The following is a 21,078-nucleotide window of genomic DNA, read 5'->3' on the forward strand; positions in this document are numbered from 1 at the left end:
TGCAATTAAATCCGAATTTCAGAATAATCCTGAGCAGAAAATAAACTGAATATAAGTTTAAAGGGGATAAAGAACAAACCATATGGATGCCAGGGGAAACTGTTTTACATTGTAGACGTAGAACCTGCACAAAAGGCCATGAGCTGGGAGCACACTCTACTAACTTGCTTATAGAAACAGCTAAAAATTGATAAGTTCATTATAAACTCCCATAATCTAAATATTTAGATAAAAATGTATAATCAGAAAAAAGCTTTGTGCCAAAGTTATGGTGCAGTGGATTCTTTTGCTGTTTACATCTGTATCACAGCATTAGTTAAAGTCATGGTTACAGCCGCTTCCCCTCTAGTCTAGCACCATGCTAATGTGTCAGGGAAGGCAAAGAAAAATAACCCGGGTTCTTAAGTCCCTGTCAATCACATGGGAGACCCAATTGCACTTTCTGAGTGCTGGCTTCAATTTGGCTCACTCCCAGCCATTGTGATCAATTGGAGAATAAACAGGGAATAAAAGGCCCCATCCCCAAAACTCTGCCTTCCAAATAATTAATTAATGTATGTATAAGGAAAGAATTAATGTATGCTTTACTGTTCTACAATTAACTTACAGATAATTTTGCTTCCCAAAGTCCAAAACTACCCCAATCCTTACTTTGTTATAAACGTGTGAACATTGGGAACATTCCAATGCAGACTTTATTAGTAAGACTGAAATGAATAAAATATGTATTAGAGACATGTATTACAATTATTTATTATAAAATAGGTGGTATGATTACTGTTCTCAGATGTCTAAAGACACACACAAGGAAAGAAGCTTTGGCTCCATACTCCTGGCTTTCACGCATAGCAGTGGGAAAAGGAATGAAAGAGGTAGCCTCAGCATCATTGAAATGACGAGATCCTAATCCCTAGAGCTCTCAGAGGAGGGAAAGTTTTTTCTTCACAAAGGACCTGGCTCCTTGGCTCTGAAAAAGTTCGAGCGCAGACTACAGGACCCTCTCTCCGAAAAAGGTTGCACTGTAGATTTCCACAGTTCATGAGAGAGTTCCCTGTGTAATGCCTGAATTCTCTTCCAAGTGAATAAATTGTTTTTTTACAAGACTCATTCCCAATGTACTGTAGCATTTGGTGCTGCCCTGTGAGATCACATATTTCTTTTACTGAATAATTCTGAAATTCTGTCTTCCCACAAAAATTATTGATTGCTTAATGTTTTCTAAACACTTGGAATATATTAGTCAATAAAACAGAAAACTCTGACCTCAAAGAGAGTATATTCTCTGGGAATAACCCATTGATTTGTGGCATTAAAAAATGAATTACATCTTTATAAGACAAAATGCTAAGGAAGACAGAGAGAGTCAGCGGGTTGAAAGGAAGCTGGAAACTACAAGTTTAACTGGCTGAGTGAAAGGTTATATTAACACTGTAAAGATGAGAATTGAGCCAAGACGTATGAACTGAGGGTGTGAACCATGTGGTACTTGGGAGAAGGCTCCAGATAGAGACAGGAGATAGTGTCTAAAGTTTAAGTCCAAGCTCATGACTCAGACTATTAATAGCATGAGAGTTAGACAACGGTTTATATTAAATAATATCTTTAGGAGAAATTTACTGCAAAAACAAAGTTGAAATCAACACATAGCTTTCTTTTTATAGTAAGCATTTTTTATAAACTTTTGAAGGCCCTCATATGGATGGGCTTCAAAACCTTTTGCAGCAGCATAAAACTATCTTTTAATTCTACCAACAAAGCAAGTGTAATTGGATCAGAGTGAAGCGGGAAGGATCATAGAAAAAGAGGTCAGAAAGGAGCACTTTGGAAACCTTTTCACAAAGTGCTCTTACTGAGTTCAGAAGCCATGGGAGCTTTGACCATGATCAGCTTTCGATGTCAAAAGTCTCTTCGTTTGACCAGACATGCGGAAACAATCATTTGTCAAGTGGACAGAAGGGATGGTGATGCAGTATAGGAATAGGAAACGATAATTTTGGAGAGCAGAACTGAATGAAGAGCTGGTATAAAATCCTAAGGAATACTGCAGCTCATTTCCACTTAGAGCCTTCTTCATCCCTGGTTATGCAGTGACAGAGTCTAGACTTGAAATGGTTAGGACTCATCAACTGTTTGAAACAACTGTAAACGTCATGAACAATGTCATCTTGCTGGGTTTTATCAGTTTGATACAAGTTGGACATCCAGTACATTTGTATCTGACATATATTCTTATTTAAGGAACTCAATTATCTCTGGCATTTGGGACATCTGTGGTCTGAGAAATTTGCCTCAAGGGATTAGCCTTCTCAGCAGGAAAGGTAGATTGTATATTTCCTCTTCCCACAAATTCTTCGGAATTATGAGTTTTTCCAATGGCTACAACTGAGTCATACATCAAGAAAAACAGGATGGAACCCCTTGATGTAAAACAAATTGTAAATTTAGTTTTAAGTGCTAAATAAGAGCTGGAGGACCATATTCTGGTCTGAGAAAAATACTGATGTCATGGTGTGGCAGGGCACATTGGGGTTTAATTCTCACTTATAGATTAAAAATGAAAAGTGGTGGAGTAAACATGGAGAGAGGAGGGTAGAAAGTCAATGATCACTGTTTCTAGCCTGAACAAAGAACGGGGCTGCCACTACTGACATGAAGATCTCACTGACTGGAGCTCATTTATAAATCCAAGTCTGGAGTTCAGCGAATAGATGGGACTGGACGAGTCCATGGAGACCATGAGGCCAAGACGGATGCCTCTTGCACTGGACTAATAAAACGTGGTGCAAGAAGTTTATTTGGTAATTCAGTGGTTTTTCTTTTTATCTTTTTATCTGCACTTGCCGTAGGCAATTTTTCTGAATGTATCATAGCTGTGAGAGTTCTAAAATGTAGCTTACAATGAAGAGTTATTAGTCTTTACTCAAAGCATACTCTCAAAGCTTTACAGTAGTTTAAAATGAGATTAAGACACATAAAAATGTTGGTGATCAAAAGATATAGTAAATCCTGAAAGAAAACATGAGAAAAATGATAACCATAAAAGTAATACTAAATAAATTCTTGAGTGTTTTAACTACTTTAGATAATTAAAATTTCATGTGTGCAACTCTCCTGTAAATAAGCAAAATTGATTCTCATATGGGTGCTTTTAAGTAGTGACAAGTTTTTTCTTAAATCTATCATATTTCCTTCCATGTTTCTATACACATTCCAAAAATATATACTGTCCATAAACAAGAATCGTGATAGAAACCTAAAATCTCAACTTGAAGAAAATTAACATTTTAACATGGGAACCAAGCCAAAATTAAAGACATTCAGTACACAGTCACTGCTGAAAAAGAATAAATGAATCTTTTCACCTTCAGCAATCACAGCTCATCCCACTAGGTTGCTGCAACCCCTTGGGTTATGTGTCTTTCCTTAGTCCAACCTGAAACATCCAGGGAATGGAGAATCATGGGCACTCAATACCAACAAAGCAGTAACCACAATTCCTTTTAGCGGCGCCACTGTGCCTCCACATTTCCTGTGCTTCATATGTACCACTACAGTCCTCTGTTCTTTCCTCAAGATGCGGCCCCACTCAATGTTTCAGAATTCTGCTCAGAAGACTCATCTTCAGCTATTGCATATCAGCTATATTATTTTTAGCTATCATCGATGTGAGTCAGAAATTGGAATCAAAATACATTTGTGGAACTAACTACAATGCAGTCAATCTCACATATTTTAATCCGATTTTTCTATGAGATCCATTTGATCCAAGAACCATTTTTTTCTTATAGAAGAACCCCAACTAGCCTTTCTTGTTCAACTTTTGAAAAATTAAATGGGTGAAGACCTGTACTTAAACATGTTTTATTTCCCCAGATAATTCACTCACTTATCTATTTCCATTTCTCAGTTCTGACTTTTAAGCATCTGGTTAAATCTGGGTATATTAATATAACAACAAGTTTGTGAAATGTCATTTTTTATGTTTCGAAGTTCAAACGGATGAAGAAATTAACCTTTAAAATGTTCGATCTAATCTTCATGTCCCAGTAGTTTATTACATTCATTTTCATGGCATCGAACACTCTTGTGTGATTTAATCAAGAGGGAATTGGGTTAAGACTCAAGAAAGCCTGTGCATTTTCCTTTTCAAATGAGACTCATTAAATATAACTAAAGCTATTTGAGACTGGGTTTGACTGCAATGTAAGGTGGAGAATGTCTCAAACTGAGAGGTGTTCGGCAGGAGCTGTGTAGCAGGGATTTGTGCATCAAGTAAAGGCTTGACCTTCAAGGTCCCTTTCAATTCCTGGCATCTGTGACTCATTTTCAGGGCCAATCCAAACAATTAACCTCACTGTGGCTGCCTTTCCTCACTATAAAATAGCACTGACACCAATCCACCTCCAAGGTATATTTTAGGGTTTATTGACCTATTTAGAAGGCAAGTAACGTACTTCATAAAATGGGACAATGTAAATAGCATGGAAAACAGTAAATACCCACTGGAAATGGCAGATGTTTTTCCCTTCCATAGGTTTCACCTGTATTCTCAATGTGCATACAAATCAGTGTTTCTCTGTGTCATGGCATTATAGACCAGCCCCAAAACTGGTTGGAGAAGTTGCCATAGAGTCCTAAAACAGGGTCTGCATACCTACAATGCAGCAAGTCAATCAACACCACCACAGTGGTGGAAGAAAGAAAGTGTTTACTGCAAAGTATAGAACAAGGAACCAGGCAACTATCACTTGTTCCCCCCACCCCCCGGGAGGCTAATGGCAGTGAATCTTACAGTGTAAGGTGGTGATGAGCAGTAAATGATGGGCTTGTATGTGGGCCTGTAGAGTTTCCACAGTGCAGGTGAACTTCCTTTGATTATTGCTATGTTTTATCAGGGTCTGGATCTTACTATAAATCTCTCAGGTTAGACACAAACATTTAGATTAAATACACTAAAATATGGGGGGCAGTTCAAGTCATTATGACTTAGTCTTTGCTCTGTTTTTATCCTTGTTACTCCTCTCAAGAGAACTGCAAAACAGGAAAGAAATATTCTGACTTGATAAAGTCTACATGGGAGATCTTTGTGTTACAGGTCTATGTCAGTGGCATCCCCCCCACCCACCCAACCATACTATGTAGATAAGCAGCCAAAGAAAGTGCTTAGAATGGGCCATTTGGACATTTTTAAACATGGTCTCCACATGCAAAGCCTATCTCAAACTGAACTGTTTTGTTTCTATAAGGAGCCTTTCAAACAAAAGGCACAAATCCAATTGTGTTCCTGAGGGCATATGTAGGAGGAAGAAGCTCATATACACATTGCTTTGTATCTTTATGATTTGCCTTTTTATTTGGAGTTTTTGAATTTGGAGAAAGGTTGCCAAAAAATGTACAGTAAACTCCTCCACACCTTCATCTACATTGTGTAGTTTTTTTTCTTTCAATCACGTTTTCTATAATGATCAACCTTTCTCTAAATAGAGAATAATCCCAGTGAGAGTAAACAGTAGCACTGGTGCAGCTTGTGTGAGTTAGTTGCAGGCCTTGCAAACATTCTACCATAAGTACATTACTGTACATATCCTAGGAACAGATCCTGCTTCATTATAACTGAGTTTTAACTATCAAATGAAAAGAATTTAGCAATACTGCAACACTGTTATCTAAGTACATGGGATAATCTACATGGGAGGGATTTTCAAAGAGTTTGTGGAAATGCATATGATGAAAAAATTTCAGATATTTTCACACTATAAAAGCATCATGTAACCACCTTGTAGGCACATAGATTTTAAATATTTTTCATACTACAAAAGCATCACCTACCATTTTCAGAAACTGAATTCCTGGCAGAGCTGGGCAGTCAGGGTTAGCATCTCCACAGAATGTATGCAGAGATAGAAGTGCTGAAATCCAATTTTCAGTTTCCTTTCCCAAAAGTATAATTTGTTCAACAAATGTTTTAATGAGGCATTATAGTAATTGCAATGAAATGCAGATGATTGATGCATTACTACGACGCACAAAAGCAGCAGAAGATTTTTTTCTTTAACTTTTGTCTCTTGTGAACTGAAAATGCCCTTTGCATTCTAAATTCTACCTCCTTTGCTAATGAAGACAGAATGGCTCTTCTTTAAGCAAACAATTGCTTTGGAAACAGAAAAGTAAACTTCACTGACCCCTGCTCATTGCTCTTCTCACAAACTTGGTTTGTAATCTTTAAATCAGAAGATCTTCCCCTTCCCAAGGGCTTTCGTGTGTGTGCTGACAGCTGGCACACGATGAAACTAGGAGTTTCATGGTGAGATTTCAGCAGACACATTTCTTCCCACGGGACCTGCTGTAGTAACTTGTTCTCCTTCGCTGCCTCACTGTTCGCTTCAGAAGCAACTGTGAGCGTAAATGGTGGCTTTCACTTGGGAAAAGTGACAGGGACAGTGTTTGAAAATTATTTCATATCCCAAATAAAGAGCTGACATTACCTATTGACCCAAAGTTTTCTATCTGTGCTTAATCATGCCTTTATTTATATAGTCAGGCAATCTAATCTGTTGATTCAAAATCCACAAATCAGGAGGGGCCATTGATTTGAGAGAACCTTAAATTTGAGATCCAAATGCATATTTGACTCTGTATCCTAGATCTGCCAATACTAGCTACATATCCTGGAGCAAGCTATTCCAGCCTCCAGAAGCCTCCATGAAACTAACTGAAAATTGCCATTGCTACTCAGGAGAGTGGGTGAGCTGATATATACTGCTTTAAGCTATAAAATCTTTGAGGCCAGACGTGTTCATCCTGTACCCGCAGGGCTTAGCATGAGGCTTGGAATCTCAGGAATAACCAAGAAAGCTTTTCCCATAAAAATGGATAAATGAAGTGAAAAAGCATATGTCATCTTTAAATGCCATGACCACCTGTGTAAGTCATCACGCAGGAAGATGCACTTCAAAATTGACATTCCATTCAGGAAAGAACAAAAGATCAGATATTGCAGCATAGGAAATGCACTTTGAAAATATTTCCTCCCATTTTATTTAAAGGCCACATTGAGTTCTCCCTTGTGGTATGCTTAAGAAAAATAAAGGGTGTGTGTGTGTGTGTGTGTGTGTGTGTGTGTGTGTGTGTGTGTGTGTGTAATATGTGATTGTGCAGCGGAGGGGTGAAGAAGAAGGCAAGAGAGACTCAGGCAGCCTAGGATGAAAAGAAAGGAAAAGGAGTGTAGAACTGTACTTTGTCCCCCTCTCGTCAAGCAATCCTAAGCTGTGTCTCAGCACCAGTCTGTAACTTGTGTTTGTAAGGCAGGATGATGAAGGGAAGCATTGGGCACTGGATTCACAAATGATCATTTTAATGTGTGGCTCCTAGAAACTCTCTTTGTGGCACGGTTACTTAATTGCTCTGTGCCCTTGTTCCTCCATTTGAAAAAAAAATAAAGTTAGCAATGCTTGCAATCACAGAAGCAATGTGAGGGATATCAGATATAACAAATGTCTAATGGAAGAGTCAAAGGGATCATTTTCTGTACATTTTCAGGACTTAATGTTTCAGCAAAACTGCCTCTGGAAGAAAGCAAGTAACTCACTAACACTTGAGTGCTTGGAAGCTTCAACCACACCAAATGATTGGGAAAGGAGTTAGAACTGAGGAAGGCAGCTATTCCAAAAAATTCAGGTTTTGATTAAAGAACAAAAATCAGAAAGGAGCATGGGTGTATTTAGCTTGGTGATTCAGATGTGTTTAAGACTCCCTCACTCTGCGTGGAAGTGTCTGCCACGGCTCCCTGGACGTGACTTTCCTAATTCAGTTCCTTGAAGGCAGGAGTAGGGCTCCAGTCATTGTTTTCTGATCACACAAGTGGAAGACCAACATTAAATTGAGACTCTTGGCGTTGGCTCCAGTCCAGACCCAGACATGTTTAGGGAATGAGCCAGTTGATGGGAACTCCTTGTATCTGTCTTGTCTGTTTTATTTTTTTTCTACTTTCCAATCAACTTACATTTTAGAAGATCGGTTAAGGTTAAATCTTGACGTGATTCTGAAACAGTGATTTTATGCTCTTCCCCCTGGGCACACATACCCCCCAAAAAAGAAACATTGTTACTAATTTGCAGTTTCTCCAAATCAAACCTTATGATTCCTGAAATTTTTTTAAATCAGTAAAAAATATATAAGTGTATAGAGTCCAGACAGAGGTTGCTAGAATCAAAGCTCTTCCTTGTACAGTACATACCACAGTTTTTCTTTGAATACCCATAAAACAAACTATGCCCTACTGATACTTAAAGCTAATAAATGTAAAAGACACAAAATTGCATGCTAAAAATGTATGTCGATTTTCCAACAAGATGGAAGTCATTGAATGATGTAAAGAGAACCAATTGTTGTTGGGAAAAATATGATGCAGATTTTCTGTAGAGATTCACTTTACCCATTTATTATTTATTGACTTATTTATTAGATAATGCCACATATCAGCAAAGCCAATCATGCAACAGTCAGCGTTTGACACAATGCTAGTCAACTGTATGCATTTGGCTACAATTACCAATGGAAAATGTTTAGAGTTCTATTTCTCCTTTTAGTGTAATCTCTAAAAATTGTAAGGTTTTTTGTTTGTTTTGTTTTATCCAAATAAGGGCTTTTGACATTTAAACATATTCAACATTTAAACATACTCGCCAGAGAATTTAATGAGCCATTTCACATTGTTGATAGTGCCGGAACTGAAATATTGCATATAGGAATCTACCCAGTTTGCTATGAAATTACATCGTAGTTGATGACACGAGCAGTCTATGAAAAAAAAGGAATTAAAATGTAAATTTATTTCAGTGCCAAAAATGTTTGAAATCTAAGTGTAGTTTTCTTTAGCCTTTGTGTCTTTATGAACTGTCTCAAGACCCCCTCATAGCCATGGATTTTGAAATTTGAGAACAAAAACCAAACTTACTGTTTAATTCTACTCTCCACAAACTGGTTAAAGTACGTTCACAGTACCAAGCTCTCCCAGTGTTCCGTGCGGGGTGGTGAGGTGGGTAAATGATCAGGCATTATCTATTTCACTGAGCACATTTGAAGACTTCAAAATACTTTTTGTTAGCAGAACTTTTACAGTTGTATACTTGATTTGTTTGAGATGTTTATTATAGCATTCCAAACTTAAAATGCACTTGGAGAATTGGGCTTCCAAACCACATATGCCCCCACAGGGGAAATATTAGTATAATCTGCCATATAAAGAGGAATGACAAATGGGAAGTCAATAGAATGACCTTTAGTATGGTAGCCACTTGATACATTTGGGGAATGATGTGAATTTGACTGTAAATGGCAATAAACATCACAGAACAGTCTCCATTGCATGATTGGATGTCATTTTCTAGGTCTAATTCGTCTGCAAGAGCTCATCAAAGCTCCCTCAAGATATAACATTAAAATCAAAATCCGCCAGCTGCCCTCCGGGAATAAAGACGCAAAGCCTTTACTCAAGGAGATGAAGAAGGGCAAGGAGTTCTATGTGATATTTGATTGTTCGCATGAAACAGCTGCTGAAATCCTTAAACAGGTAAGAGGGCAGAAGTTGGGGGGGACATGCTATTTTCTGTTAGACGTGCCATCTGGTTTTCAGTTAACACAGAATTGTAAAATTGCTACCAGTCTCTTATGAATTCAAGATTGTAATTTTCAGAGATGTACTTACAAAATGAAAACTTTGGGTGGCAACCTCAGAGCCTCCGGTGGGTGTTTAGTTGTCAGCATGTCTGCTCTTGTACTCTGAGGAATTTGGACCCTGATAGCAGAAGACAAAAGTGGAGGGTGGCATTTTAAGGTTATTGAAATACTCATTTTCTCTGTGTGCTCTGGGAAAAACTGGCTGATCCAGGTACCACCTACATAATGCCAGCCTTGCCCTTAATACAGCTTCCTCTTAGTGAGACCTCATCTGTCAAGCATGCAGGATTCCAGGACAGAAAAAGAGGAGGCCGTGGACAGTCATGGAAAATATACACATGTCTTCTAATTCGTTAAATGAGATATTCTGCATTCATCTGCACAGGTAGTGTGGGTGGAAACACTTGGTGGATTCTGTGAGTGAAAGATATTAGTGGTATATGTAATAACAACAGTAAATCAGGAATTTCCAATAGCTTTGTCTTATACTCAAGAAAGATGGATGGAAACACTTGGTAAATTCTGTGTAAGTGAAAGACATTAGTGATGCATATAATAACAATAAATCAAGATTTTTTAAGATCTATTTTATATTTATTGCAAAGTCAGATATACAGAGAGGAGGAGAGACAGAGAGGAAGATCTTGCGTCTGATGATTCACCCCCCAAGTGACTGCAATGGCCAGTGCTGCACTGATCCGAAGCCAGGAGCCAGGAACTTCCTCCAGGTCTCCCACACAGGTGCAGGGTCCCAGGGCTTTGAGCCATCCTCAACTGCTTTCCCAGACCACAAGCTGGGACCTGGATGGGAAGCGGGACTGCTGGGATTAGAATCTGTGCTCACATGGAATCCTTATGTGATCAAGGTGAGGACTGGAGCTGCTAGGCCACCATGCTGGGCCCATCAATAAATTAAGAATTTTTGAGCATTTTGTCCTATACACAAAAAAGACAGTTCCCCCATCCCCAGACTGGTTGTGTTTCCCAGTGCTTGTGACTGGAGACATTTTGGGTTGTTATATTTGGCAAGGGGGTGCTTTACTGGCCACAAGAAGGAACTGGCTGGAAACACTATTAAACAAATCTTACATATCAAAAAAATATATTGAAGATTAAACTTTTAAAAAAATCAGCAATATCAGAATATCTGTGTTCAGTTTGCAACCCCATCTCCTGATTCCAGGGCCTGACTAATGTGGGTCATGGGAAGCAGTGGTGTGCACTGAAGCAGTGGTGGTTCTGCCACCGTCCTGAGGAAGAACTGAGTCCCTGAATCCTAGCTTAGTTCTCCAGGCACTATAAGCATTTAAGAAGGGAACCAAATCTTTCTTCCTGCCTCTACTTCTCTCCATTCTCTTTTTTGTTTTTCACTGCCTTCAAATAAGTATTTTTTTAAAAGTCCAGAATTTTCTTAAAATTTGCAATACTTGGGCCTGGCGCGATTGCCTAGTAGCTAATGTCCTTGCCTTGAATTTGCCAGTATCCCATATGAGCAACAGTTCATATCCCAGCTGCTTCACTTCCCGCCCTCCTAGCTCCCTGCTTGTGGCCTGAGAAAGCAGTAGAGGATGGCCCAAAGCTTTGGGACCCTTCACCCACGTGGGAGACCCAGAGGAAGCTCCAGACTCCTGGCTTCAGATCAGCTCAGCTCTGTCCATGACAGCCACTTGGGGAGTAAACCCAGCAGATGGAAGATCTTTCTTTCTGTCTCTCCTTCCATTTGTAAATCTGTAAATAAATAAATAAATAGTTATTTCAAATAATTGTTTTTAAAAACTGCAATATTTTTAATCCCACTTTCCATGAAGTGCTTGAAGTCCTCCCTCTTGTTCATGTGGTTTATTGGACATCTCTGTATATATTGGAGGTATTTTGACCTAAGATGATGATCTTATCTAAGGTTACAGAAGCTGTTATTGTATGTCTTATTTTAAAAGGGCCGAGAATGCTCTATTATTGATTGATGATGGGCAGTACAAATGCAGATCTGTGATTCTATCATCTTGTCTCCGTCCCTGACACTATCATCTACTCCCAGTGCACCTCTCTATAGCCATGGAGCTCAGAACCAAATCTCTAGTGCGCTGAAAGTAGACAGTCAAGAAGATTGACTAGGTATTCCTATTCCCCAATGAATAATCCTACAACAAAACAAAGCTATATAGTGTATCAGTCAGAAGCAACCTCAGGAACTACTGTACCTAATTCCTTCACTTGCAAGAAATAAAATGGATTTTTTAAAGATATATTTTATTGGAAAGTCTGATTTACAGAGAAAGAAAGAGAAAGATCTTCCGCCCACTCTTTCACTCCCCAAGTGGCTGCAATGGCCAGAGATGAGCAAATCCAACGCCAGGAGTCAAGAGCATGTCCTGAATCTCCCACAGGGGTGCAGGGTCCCAAGGCTTTGGGCCATCCTTGACTGCTTTTCCAGGGAACAAGCAGGGAGCTGGAAGGGAAGTGGAGCAGCTAGGATACACACTGGTGACATATGAGATCCTGGCACATGCAAAGCGAGGACTTTAGCCGCTAGGCTACTGCACTGGGTCAGTAAAATGACTTTTTATAAAAGCTGCATTTATTTGGTTGAAAGGCAGAATTACAAAGAAGTGAGAAGAGACATACATAAGGAGAGAGAGGTATTCCACTGGCTGATTCACTTCCCAAATGGCCACAATGGCCCAGGACAAAGCCACATCCAGGAGCTCCTTCAGGCTTCCCACGTCGCTGCAGGGCCCTAAGATCTTGGACCATCTTTTGCTGCTTTCCCAGGTGCATTGACCAGGAGCTGGAATTGAAAAGGGACAGACACGGATCGAACTGGCCCTTTGGGATGTTGGTATAATATACCAACCCTTTGGGATGTTGGTATAATAGGTGATAGCCTACCCTGCAATGCTGAATGATGTTAATATGATGTTAATAGCTGAAGCATTTCAGAGACAATGTGAATATGCCTGGCTATCTTGAGGCTTCATTTGAAAATTTTCACGCAACTCAGTAACATGCCTAATTGAAGGGCTTATATGTAACCTGTTAAGATGCTCACATTTCAAATCAGAGTCCTGATTATATTCCCAAGTCCAATCTCTCTTCTCAAGTAAATTGAAAACTTTTTCTAATTGTGTAAGTGATGTGGATAAGAACCAATAAAACATCCAAATTTTATATGTAGCTCTGAAAATGAGCAGCCATCTCCCTCCTCATGAGTTGTGACAGTGACATCCAGCACAGTGACTTGCTGACGAGACCTCTTGGCAAGCTCTTCTATTGGTTCACGTAACTGGCTGCGTGTCTTCCAAAAGGCAAATCCAAATAGGCAAGAGAAGGTGACACCGGGTATGGGGAAAGTGACAAGGTTTTCACCTCTGTGTTAACAAATGTGGACACACAAGTCCTCTGATAGAAGTGGCTCTAATCTGGCAGTGTAGTGATTACTTCATCCAAAGGACAATTAAATGAAAAGTAAATCCTCTAGCAGAAGCAGGGCCCAGAGTCCTCTCTTGGGGGATTAACTCTGCTCCACCCCAGGACACTAACACAAACACTGTTTTTACTGGTTTGCTTCTATTTCCTTTGTCTTTTATCCTGTGCTGACTTTCCCAATTATTTTCATGATCAGCTTGGCTGCGAGGCCAGGAGAAAGTGACTAGTTTTACTTCTGGACCATTATCCTTTACTGTTTCACAACCAAAACAAACAAACAAAAAACAAAAATAAAAAAAAACCCAACCCTCTTAATTGACCCCAACATGAAATCCCTACTGCACTGCATGTAAAAGCGTAATTGCTCTTTCTGAAACCATGCCAGAAAATTAAGATCATTTTACATGAGACTTCATCAGGACCTCCAGGGACCATTGTGCGCGCATAGTGACATTAGAGAACTCTGAACTGTCTCTAGTGGTCTAAGTGAGATCTGGGCATTCTGTGTGGTTCTCTCTAACCTGCTCCACTAGCCTAGACGAACAACCTGTAGAAATAAAGACCCTGCATGTAGCCTGTCTGCTGAGTGAATTTTTTTAAGATTTATTTATTTTATTACAAAGTGAGATATACAGAGAGGAGGAGAGACAGAGAGGAAGATCTTCTGTCCGATGATTCACTCCCCAAGTGAGCGCAATGGCCGGTGCTGCTCAGATCCAAAGCCGGGAACCAGGAACCTTTTCCAGGTCTCCCACACAGGTGCAAGGTCCCAAAGCTTTGGGCCATCCTCGACTGCTTTCCCAGACCACAAGCAGGGAGCTGGAAGGGAAGTGGAGCTGCCGGGATTAGAACCGGCGCCCATATGGGATTCCGGGGCGTTCAAGGCGAGGACTTTAGCCGCTAGGCCACACCGCCGGGCCCATGCTGAGTGATTTTGCAGGGAACTTGAGGACACAGAATTTCTGAGTCCTTATTCTGCCTGCTAATCACTTTTTGTTTGATACAAGGGATGGGAAGGGAAGAGAAAGGAAGAAAAGATAAGGGGAGGGGAGAGAAGGGGCTTGACTACAGGCCTTAGCTGTGCAAACGACAGTACCTGACTTCCTACATAGTAATAGCACACAATCCCAAGCAGCTTTTCGGGATTAAACTGCAAACTTCAGAGTTGTGCAAATTGAACCTCAGGAGTGTCAAGTGGCCCATCTAAGGCCACGTTCTGAGTAACCAGACTGCCACAGGGTCTGCAGAATGCCTGATCTCAGAGCCCATGCTCACGCTTCAACTGGAAGAGCCTCAAGTCAGAATGGAAAAGCATTCAGAAGTAGGCTTCCAGACATGCTCAGAGAAAGCATAACTGCATTGATTCCCATTAGACGAGGCCCATATTAATAGTTTATTGGTGTGTGTTTGTGAGTGGGAGAGAGAGAAATGTCTCTCTGAGAACATATTCTCTGCCAGATCAAACTGGCTTTCTCCTCGTGCACATTTCTCATCATCTCCCCTCACATCCCTGTAACTTCAACACATTTTCTCACTTTTTAACGTTCCTTGAGAGAAAAAGAAATTAAACACATTTTAAAGAAGATATTTGACATTTATCTAAAAGTGAAAATTGGGGAAATGTCTATAGTTATTCTTGGGCATGCTAATCATTCTAGCGAAGTAATTATTTCTATTCATATTGAACAAGTGCTATATGATGAGAATCTGAAAAGTCGCTTCCCCAGAATTAGTTGGAAATTCAAATAGCAAGACTTGATTAGGCTACAGAGCTACACTGTCACAGGAACAAAAATCATTTTTGTGAATTTCTGAAGTTGAAGTATTCTCTTCCCAAACTACATGAGGTGGATTTGTACCTCGCTGTCCACCCAACGCCTCCATCCCGAAGGGATTTTGATGACTTAAGAAGATACTATTGGCGGAAACATGGCTCTATCTTCCGTTTCTCCCATATCCCATCTTTCTGCTGACTTCTCGTTGCCTACTGAACATACACCAAGCTTGAGTCTCTTTAGGGAATTTTTGAAGGGAGCTGAGTTTAAAGAACGACGCAGAGGGTTGGGGAGCTGTATACATGGAATCTAAAGCTGTGCTCAACCCATTGCTGAGCGTTAAGCAATTATTTCATGATGGATACAGTCATCCTTGATATCACTGACAGTATTCCTCTTCCAGCACTATAAACTTAGATTCGAGGATAATGACCATTTTATTTGCCATGGCCCAAGCAACTTCTTCATACAAAACACCAGACCTGCATCAGGTGGTCTTGTGTTTCTCCCCAGCCTTCTGTCCAGCTTCCAGCTCTCCAGGCATCCTTTTGGGAGGTTCTACCTGCTCATGTGGCACACTCTTTTTTTCCACACCACAGCCTTTGCTCTTGTGGTTACAAAACCCTGGGTCATTCTGCCCCAAAGTTGGCCTCTCATATTTTGTTATGGTTGCCTCTTGAGAGTCAGGAGAGAATGTCCCCCTGTGTCATTTCTATAACTCTGTTTAGTGTGTTCCCTCCCCTCAATGAAAACCTATAATTAAAAACTTTGTATTTGTTCTCCAAATCCTCCCCAAACCTAATTTATGTTCAATACAGTATGTTTGAATAAAAAGAAGCTAAATGAATGAATAAATCAAGAACATGGCTGAGGGTGGGCATTACAATTAACAGTAAATTAAGCCACTGCTAGAGATATTGGCTCCCCACGTCAGAGTGTCAGATTGAGTCATGGCTACCCTGCTTCTGCTCCATCTTACTATAAATGTACACTCTGGAGGCCAGTGGTAGGAGTCCCACGGTTTGTGTCCTTGCCCATCCTCATCCCATACACCCAGCCTTCCCTGTCTGCAGATTCAGCGTCTGTCAACTGGACAACAAAAGTGCTTTTAAAACTTGGATTTGTACCAAACATGCACATACCCTTCTCCTGTTGTTATTCCCTAAACAGCTTAATTATGTAACACTGACATTGTATGAAGTGTTATCTAGTGTGCAGATGACTTAAGACACATGGAATAATATGCATAGATTGTATGCAAGCATGATGGCTTAAAATTATTTATTTATGTAAACATGTTTTTGAAACAGAATGAACTCCCATCCAGTTTACTCAACAAATGTCTCCAATAGCTAGGATTAGGCCAGGGCTAGAACCAGGAACTGGAAATTCAATTCGTGACTCCCAGAGAGTGACAGAAAACTGTTTATCTGCACTGTGAAATGCTGCCTCTCGGAGTACATTAGCAAGGAACTAGAATTGGAAGTGTAGCAAAGACCCTAACCAACACAGTGCGGGATGTCAGCATCCCAAATGGTAGGAGGCCAAATGAGTGCTGTGTGTTATAGATTTTATATAAAGGACTTGAGCATTCAAGAGTTTTGAAAACTGTGGGAGGGGAGCTCCTGGATTCCACTGTGGATACTGGGGAAAGCTTGAATCCTCACCTCTGCAAGTACTCTTGAAAGCACTTGTCTCTGCCTCGGTTCCCTCAAACTTCATTCTATCCTGAAATTCAATGATGTTAAGAAAGCACAAAGTATTTGAGACAACAACTCCATTTCTTAACAGTAAATTTGACTCATTGGAGAACTGCACAGTTGCCTTTAAATCCACTAGCAGAACCGAGCAAACAAGTCACTATTTCCAGCACAGCAGCCTGAATCCTTTGATGGATTCTTTGATGAAGAGTGAGGGAGCACTGTGGTGCTCCAGTCAGTTAGTGGAGAAACTGTGCTGAGCTGGGCCAATTTCTTAGGCTGGAGAGCAGCCAGTGGGAGAGCTTGAACATGCTGTTTCCAGCTCAGGAAATCTGCTTTCTCGCTTACATGCACAAGTTAGAGCAAGGTTTTTTCCCCCCTACACACAATATTTGTGGCAATATTTGCATATTAAGCCATAAATGATGCATTAATTTATATAAAACATTTACTACTAAAATGTTTTGTAGGATTATATTGCATTTTCTCTTGTCAACATGTGTGTGCTTTTGCATTTTTTAAATTTCATCTTTCAATTAAAATGGAAACAGACCTAAACAGAACAAAATCAGTTTTTCAATGCCTGGCTTCTCTGCAAGGAAACACAATCACAATACTGATTAATCAATTAGTTTTGTGCACTGGTTCTTTTCTCCAATATACTGTTCCCACTGGCTGTGATGAAGGTGAGCAGATGTAAGTACACAGGTTTATTCCACATTTCCGTAGAAGCATCAACTGTTCAGTTTAGAAAAAAGCATGACGGCACTAAACTAAGAGATTGTAAAATTGTGCGTAAAACAGAGGCCACTGCTAGATCTTAAAGTTAACCATTTTGATCATCAACACACAGGATAGGTCAAATATCTTGGAGCAAGTTCATTGATTCAAGTTCAACTCAGTGACTGCATCTGAAAATAGGATTATTGGATTCAAATTCTCTTCAGCTTTTTCTTCACTGTCTAGACAGAAAGCATTTGCTCATTACTTAGTAAACATACTGTTCTTTTAAAACTTTCTAATACACTTTGATTCTCTTTGAACCAATTAATTGACAAATTCACTTCTTTGGGTAAGTCCTGACACTGTTGTAATAATGAATCTCCATTTATACAAACTGGATGATCATTTGAAGAATATTCTGCAATCACTCTGAAAGTTCATTCTCAATCTAATTATGTTGTTCTCAGGCTAATAACAAATCTATTTACATTTTCTGAATATGAAGTTAATTTTACTTGTAAGAAGCAGTTCATACATATGAGTATGTTATTAAATAAATACCAGGATTAATTGACCTCTGTGGATAATGGGCAGCTTACTGAAGTTACATATAATTTGTCAATATTCTGAATGTTTAGAATTCTGATTTGAAATCTGTCACATATATTTTTGAAAAGTCCACAATATATAGAATCTGAACAGGAGAGTAACAAAATTATATATGTGTCTCACAAATGTCATAATACCCAGTTTTAGATACATCAAAATTTGGCTATAATGAGAGATAAGAAAATTATTCTTGTAATGGAAACAGTGGAACACTAGAAACAGTCATTAAAAAAAGTTGGAATGTATATTGCAGCACATGTTTTAAGCCTTTGGTAGAATCAGTGAATTACAGCTTTATCAAAAACCATGTTGGGAAGCATGCCCGTAAGTGTGTCTTTTTTGGGAAAGGGGTCTGTGACATCCATCAAATTCTGTAAGGATGCTTGCATGCCAAAGCAAGCTGAAGATTACTTTGAGGGTTAACAACATCTGCTTTTTCACTCTTTCATAAAGGGAAGATTTTTACCGAATGGTACTTTCTCAAATTTTTCCCGGGAATGATAGCCAAATCCTGTTATAAAGGTAATGGCCTAACTTTTAAATGTTATTCTTTAGTCAGCATTTTTCAAATGTTTACTAGGTGTCAGGACAGTGCTAGAGCAAAGGGAGCCAGTAACGTGATACTATTAAAACACCCAAGTGTTAAATTACATCATCATTCTGTGAGGTTTTTCTTTTTGTTTTTGTTTTTGCCAGCTTCCTCTTCTGAGACTGCAATGCTGAATGCTGCATTTTGAGAAAAGCAAAATAAAATATTAAGCTTAGCTATGATGCTTTCATGCATGTTTTATGATTTCACATGTTGGAGATTATTATTATTGTTTACAAAACTTTGTCTAGAGTAAGCCTTTGAGGAAGCCACAAGGGAGGATGAGTGCCACACCACCCTCCTTTGTGTCCATGAATTATCTGCTATACAACGCAGCAGTGAGGCCCAAACCCAGCCTCAGGGTGAACTTCCAAGTCTCTGTCTGATGCAGCTCACATGCATATTTTTGCCACCTTCTCCATTCTGCAACCTCACTTACTTTCTAATCAGTTTCTTCTTTCCTAACTGCACTCCCAGTATTTTTTAAAGATTTATTTGCTTTCATATATATATATTTTTATTAAGATATTTTTTATTCATTAACTCCATTGTATTACTTTCATAGGCACTAGGATTTCCCCTACCCTTCCCCACACCCTCCGGCCATGGTGGATTGCTCCACTTTGTTACATGACTACAGTTTAAGTTCAATTGAGATTCCCTCATTGCAAGCATATACCAAACATAGAGTCCAGCATCTTACTGTCCAACCTAGTTCAACGGCTTCTTAGGGAGACCCTTCCAATATACCATCAGCAAAAATTTACATCGTTATGGAATTAATTGACATAGTAATGAGTAACCAATATGTTAAAAATAAATGCGGGTTCTTAACCACATTCTGTGACCACCTCATTGACATTTCAATTTTAGTTTATGCATAACATATAACATAATATTCATAAAATAAGATGTTTTGCATAATATCATATCCTCTTAAATTAAGGCAAACATGTGGTATCTAACCTCTTGGGATTGGCTCATTTCCCTTAGCATTATGGTTTCCAGTTTGGCCCATTTGGCCACAAAGAACTGCATTTTGTTTTTTTAATAGCTGAGTAGTATTCCATGGAGTAGATGAACCATAGCTTTCTTATCCAATCCTCTGTTGATGGGCATTTTGGTTGCTTCCATGTTTTTGCAATTACTGATTGTGCTGCTATGAACATAGGAGTGCATGTTGGTTTCTCATAAAACAAGTGTTCTGCATATATTCCTAGGAGTGCTATAGCTGGGTCATACGGTATGTCGAGTTTGAGTTGTTTGAATATTCTCCATACTGATTTCCATAGAGGCTTTACCAACCTGCAGCCCCAACAGCAGTGGAGTAGGGTTCCTTTTTCCCCGCAACCTCGCCAACAAGTGGTTGGTGCTTTTTTTCATGTGGGCCAGTCTTACTGGCGTTAGGTGGTACCTCATTGATGTTTTAATTTGGACTTCCCTTATTGCCAGGGAACTTGAGCATTTTTTCATATGTTTATTTGCCATTTGGGATTGTTCCTTTGTGAAATGTCTGCCCATTTCCCATGCCCATTTCTTGAGTGGCTTGTTTGTTTTGGCATTTTGGTTGTTTTGTACTTCTTTATATATTCTGGAGATTAGCCCTCTATCACCTATGTAGTGCGCGAAGATCTTCTCCCATTCTGTGGGTTGCTTTTTTACTTTATTGATTGTTTCCCTTGCTGTACAGAAGCTTCTTAGTTTGATGAGGTCCCATTTGTTTATTCTGGTCTTGATTGCTATCACCTTTGGTGTCCTTTTTAGGAAGTAGGGACCTACCCCTAGATCTTGCAGAGTATTTCCAACATTTTCTTCCAAAAGTTTGAAGGTTTCTGGATGTAGGTTTAGATCTGTTATCCATTTAGATTTGATCTTAGTGTATGGTGAAAGATGTGGGTCTATCTTTTTGTTTCTGCAGGCTATTAACCAGTTGTCCCAACAGCATTTATTGAACAGACCTTCCCATTTGCCAGGATTATCGTTTGTCTTTTTGTCAAAGATTATTTGGCTGTATCTGTGTGGGTTCCCTTCTGGTGTTTCTATTCTGCTCCATTGATCTTCTTCTTTATCTTTGTTGCACTCCCAGTATTTAGAACTATCCAATTATTCAAGTTAAAAAACATAGAAATTCACTTGAGCCACTCTAATTTTTCTCATTTATTAGTTACCAACTGTTGCAGATTCTACCCTTGGAACATGTTTCAGAGTCCATCTACTGTTTCTTTTCTCTCCCCATTTTCCTCTGCCCTAATACAATCGATCGCTGTGTCTATCATCTGCTTCTCTTTTTGCCCCAGGTAGCCTCTGTTCTGATTAAGTTTCATAATTCCTGAGCATCGTTGGCATCACATCAGGAACACCGCATTTGATCTTAGCCAGAAAAACAAGAAGCAATCACTTTAGGAATAAAAGACATATGCTTAGTGCACCATTATGGTTCCCCAAACCCTATACCCATTGACCACATCCCATCCAGAACAGATAAAATACCTATTATGTCTGTTATAGCATCTTAATCAAGATAAAATCTGCTTCAATAGTTGCAGGCTATTCCTTCTTACTGAAAGGTGAATTCATG

General features: G+C 39.4%; 1 protein-coding gene across 1 annotated transcript in view; it reads left to right on the plus strand.

Annotated features, from left to right (window-relative positions):
* Nucleotides 1-21,078, plus strand: part of GRIK1 (glutamate ionotropic receptor kainate type subunit 1) — a 134,939-nt gene that overhangs the window by 12,989 nt on the left and 100,872 nt on the right. The window contains exon 5 of the mRNA XM_058661321.1: nt 9,390-9,571. Coding sequence (XP_058517304.1) covers nt 9,390-9,571 — 182 coding nt within the window. The remainder of the gene's footprint in view (nt 1-9,389; nt 9,572-21,078) is intronic.

Source organism: Ochotona princeps, chromosome 3 (assembly GCF_030435755.1).
Source record: "Ochotona princeps isolate mOchPri1 chromosome 3, mOchPri1.hap1, whole genome shotgun sequence".
In the NCBI taxonomy this organism is placed as follows: domain Eukaryota; kingdom Metazoa; phylum Chordata; class Mammalia; order Lagomorpha; family Ochotonidae; genus Ochotona; species Ochotona princeps.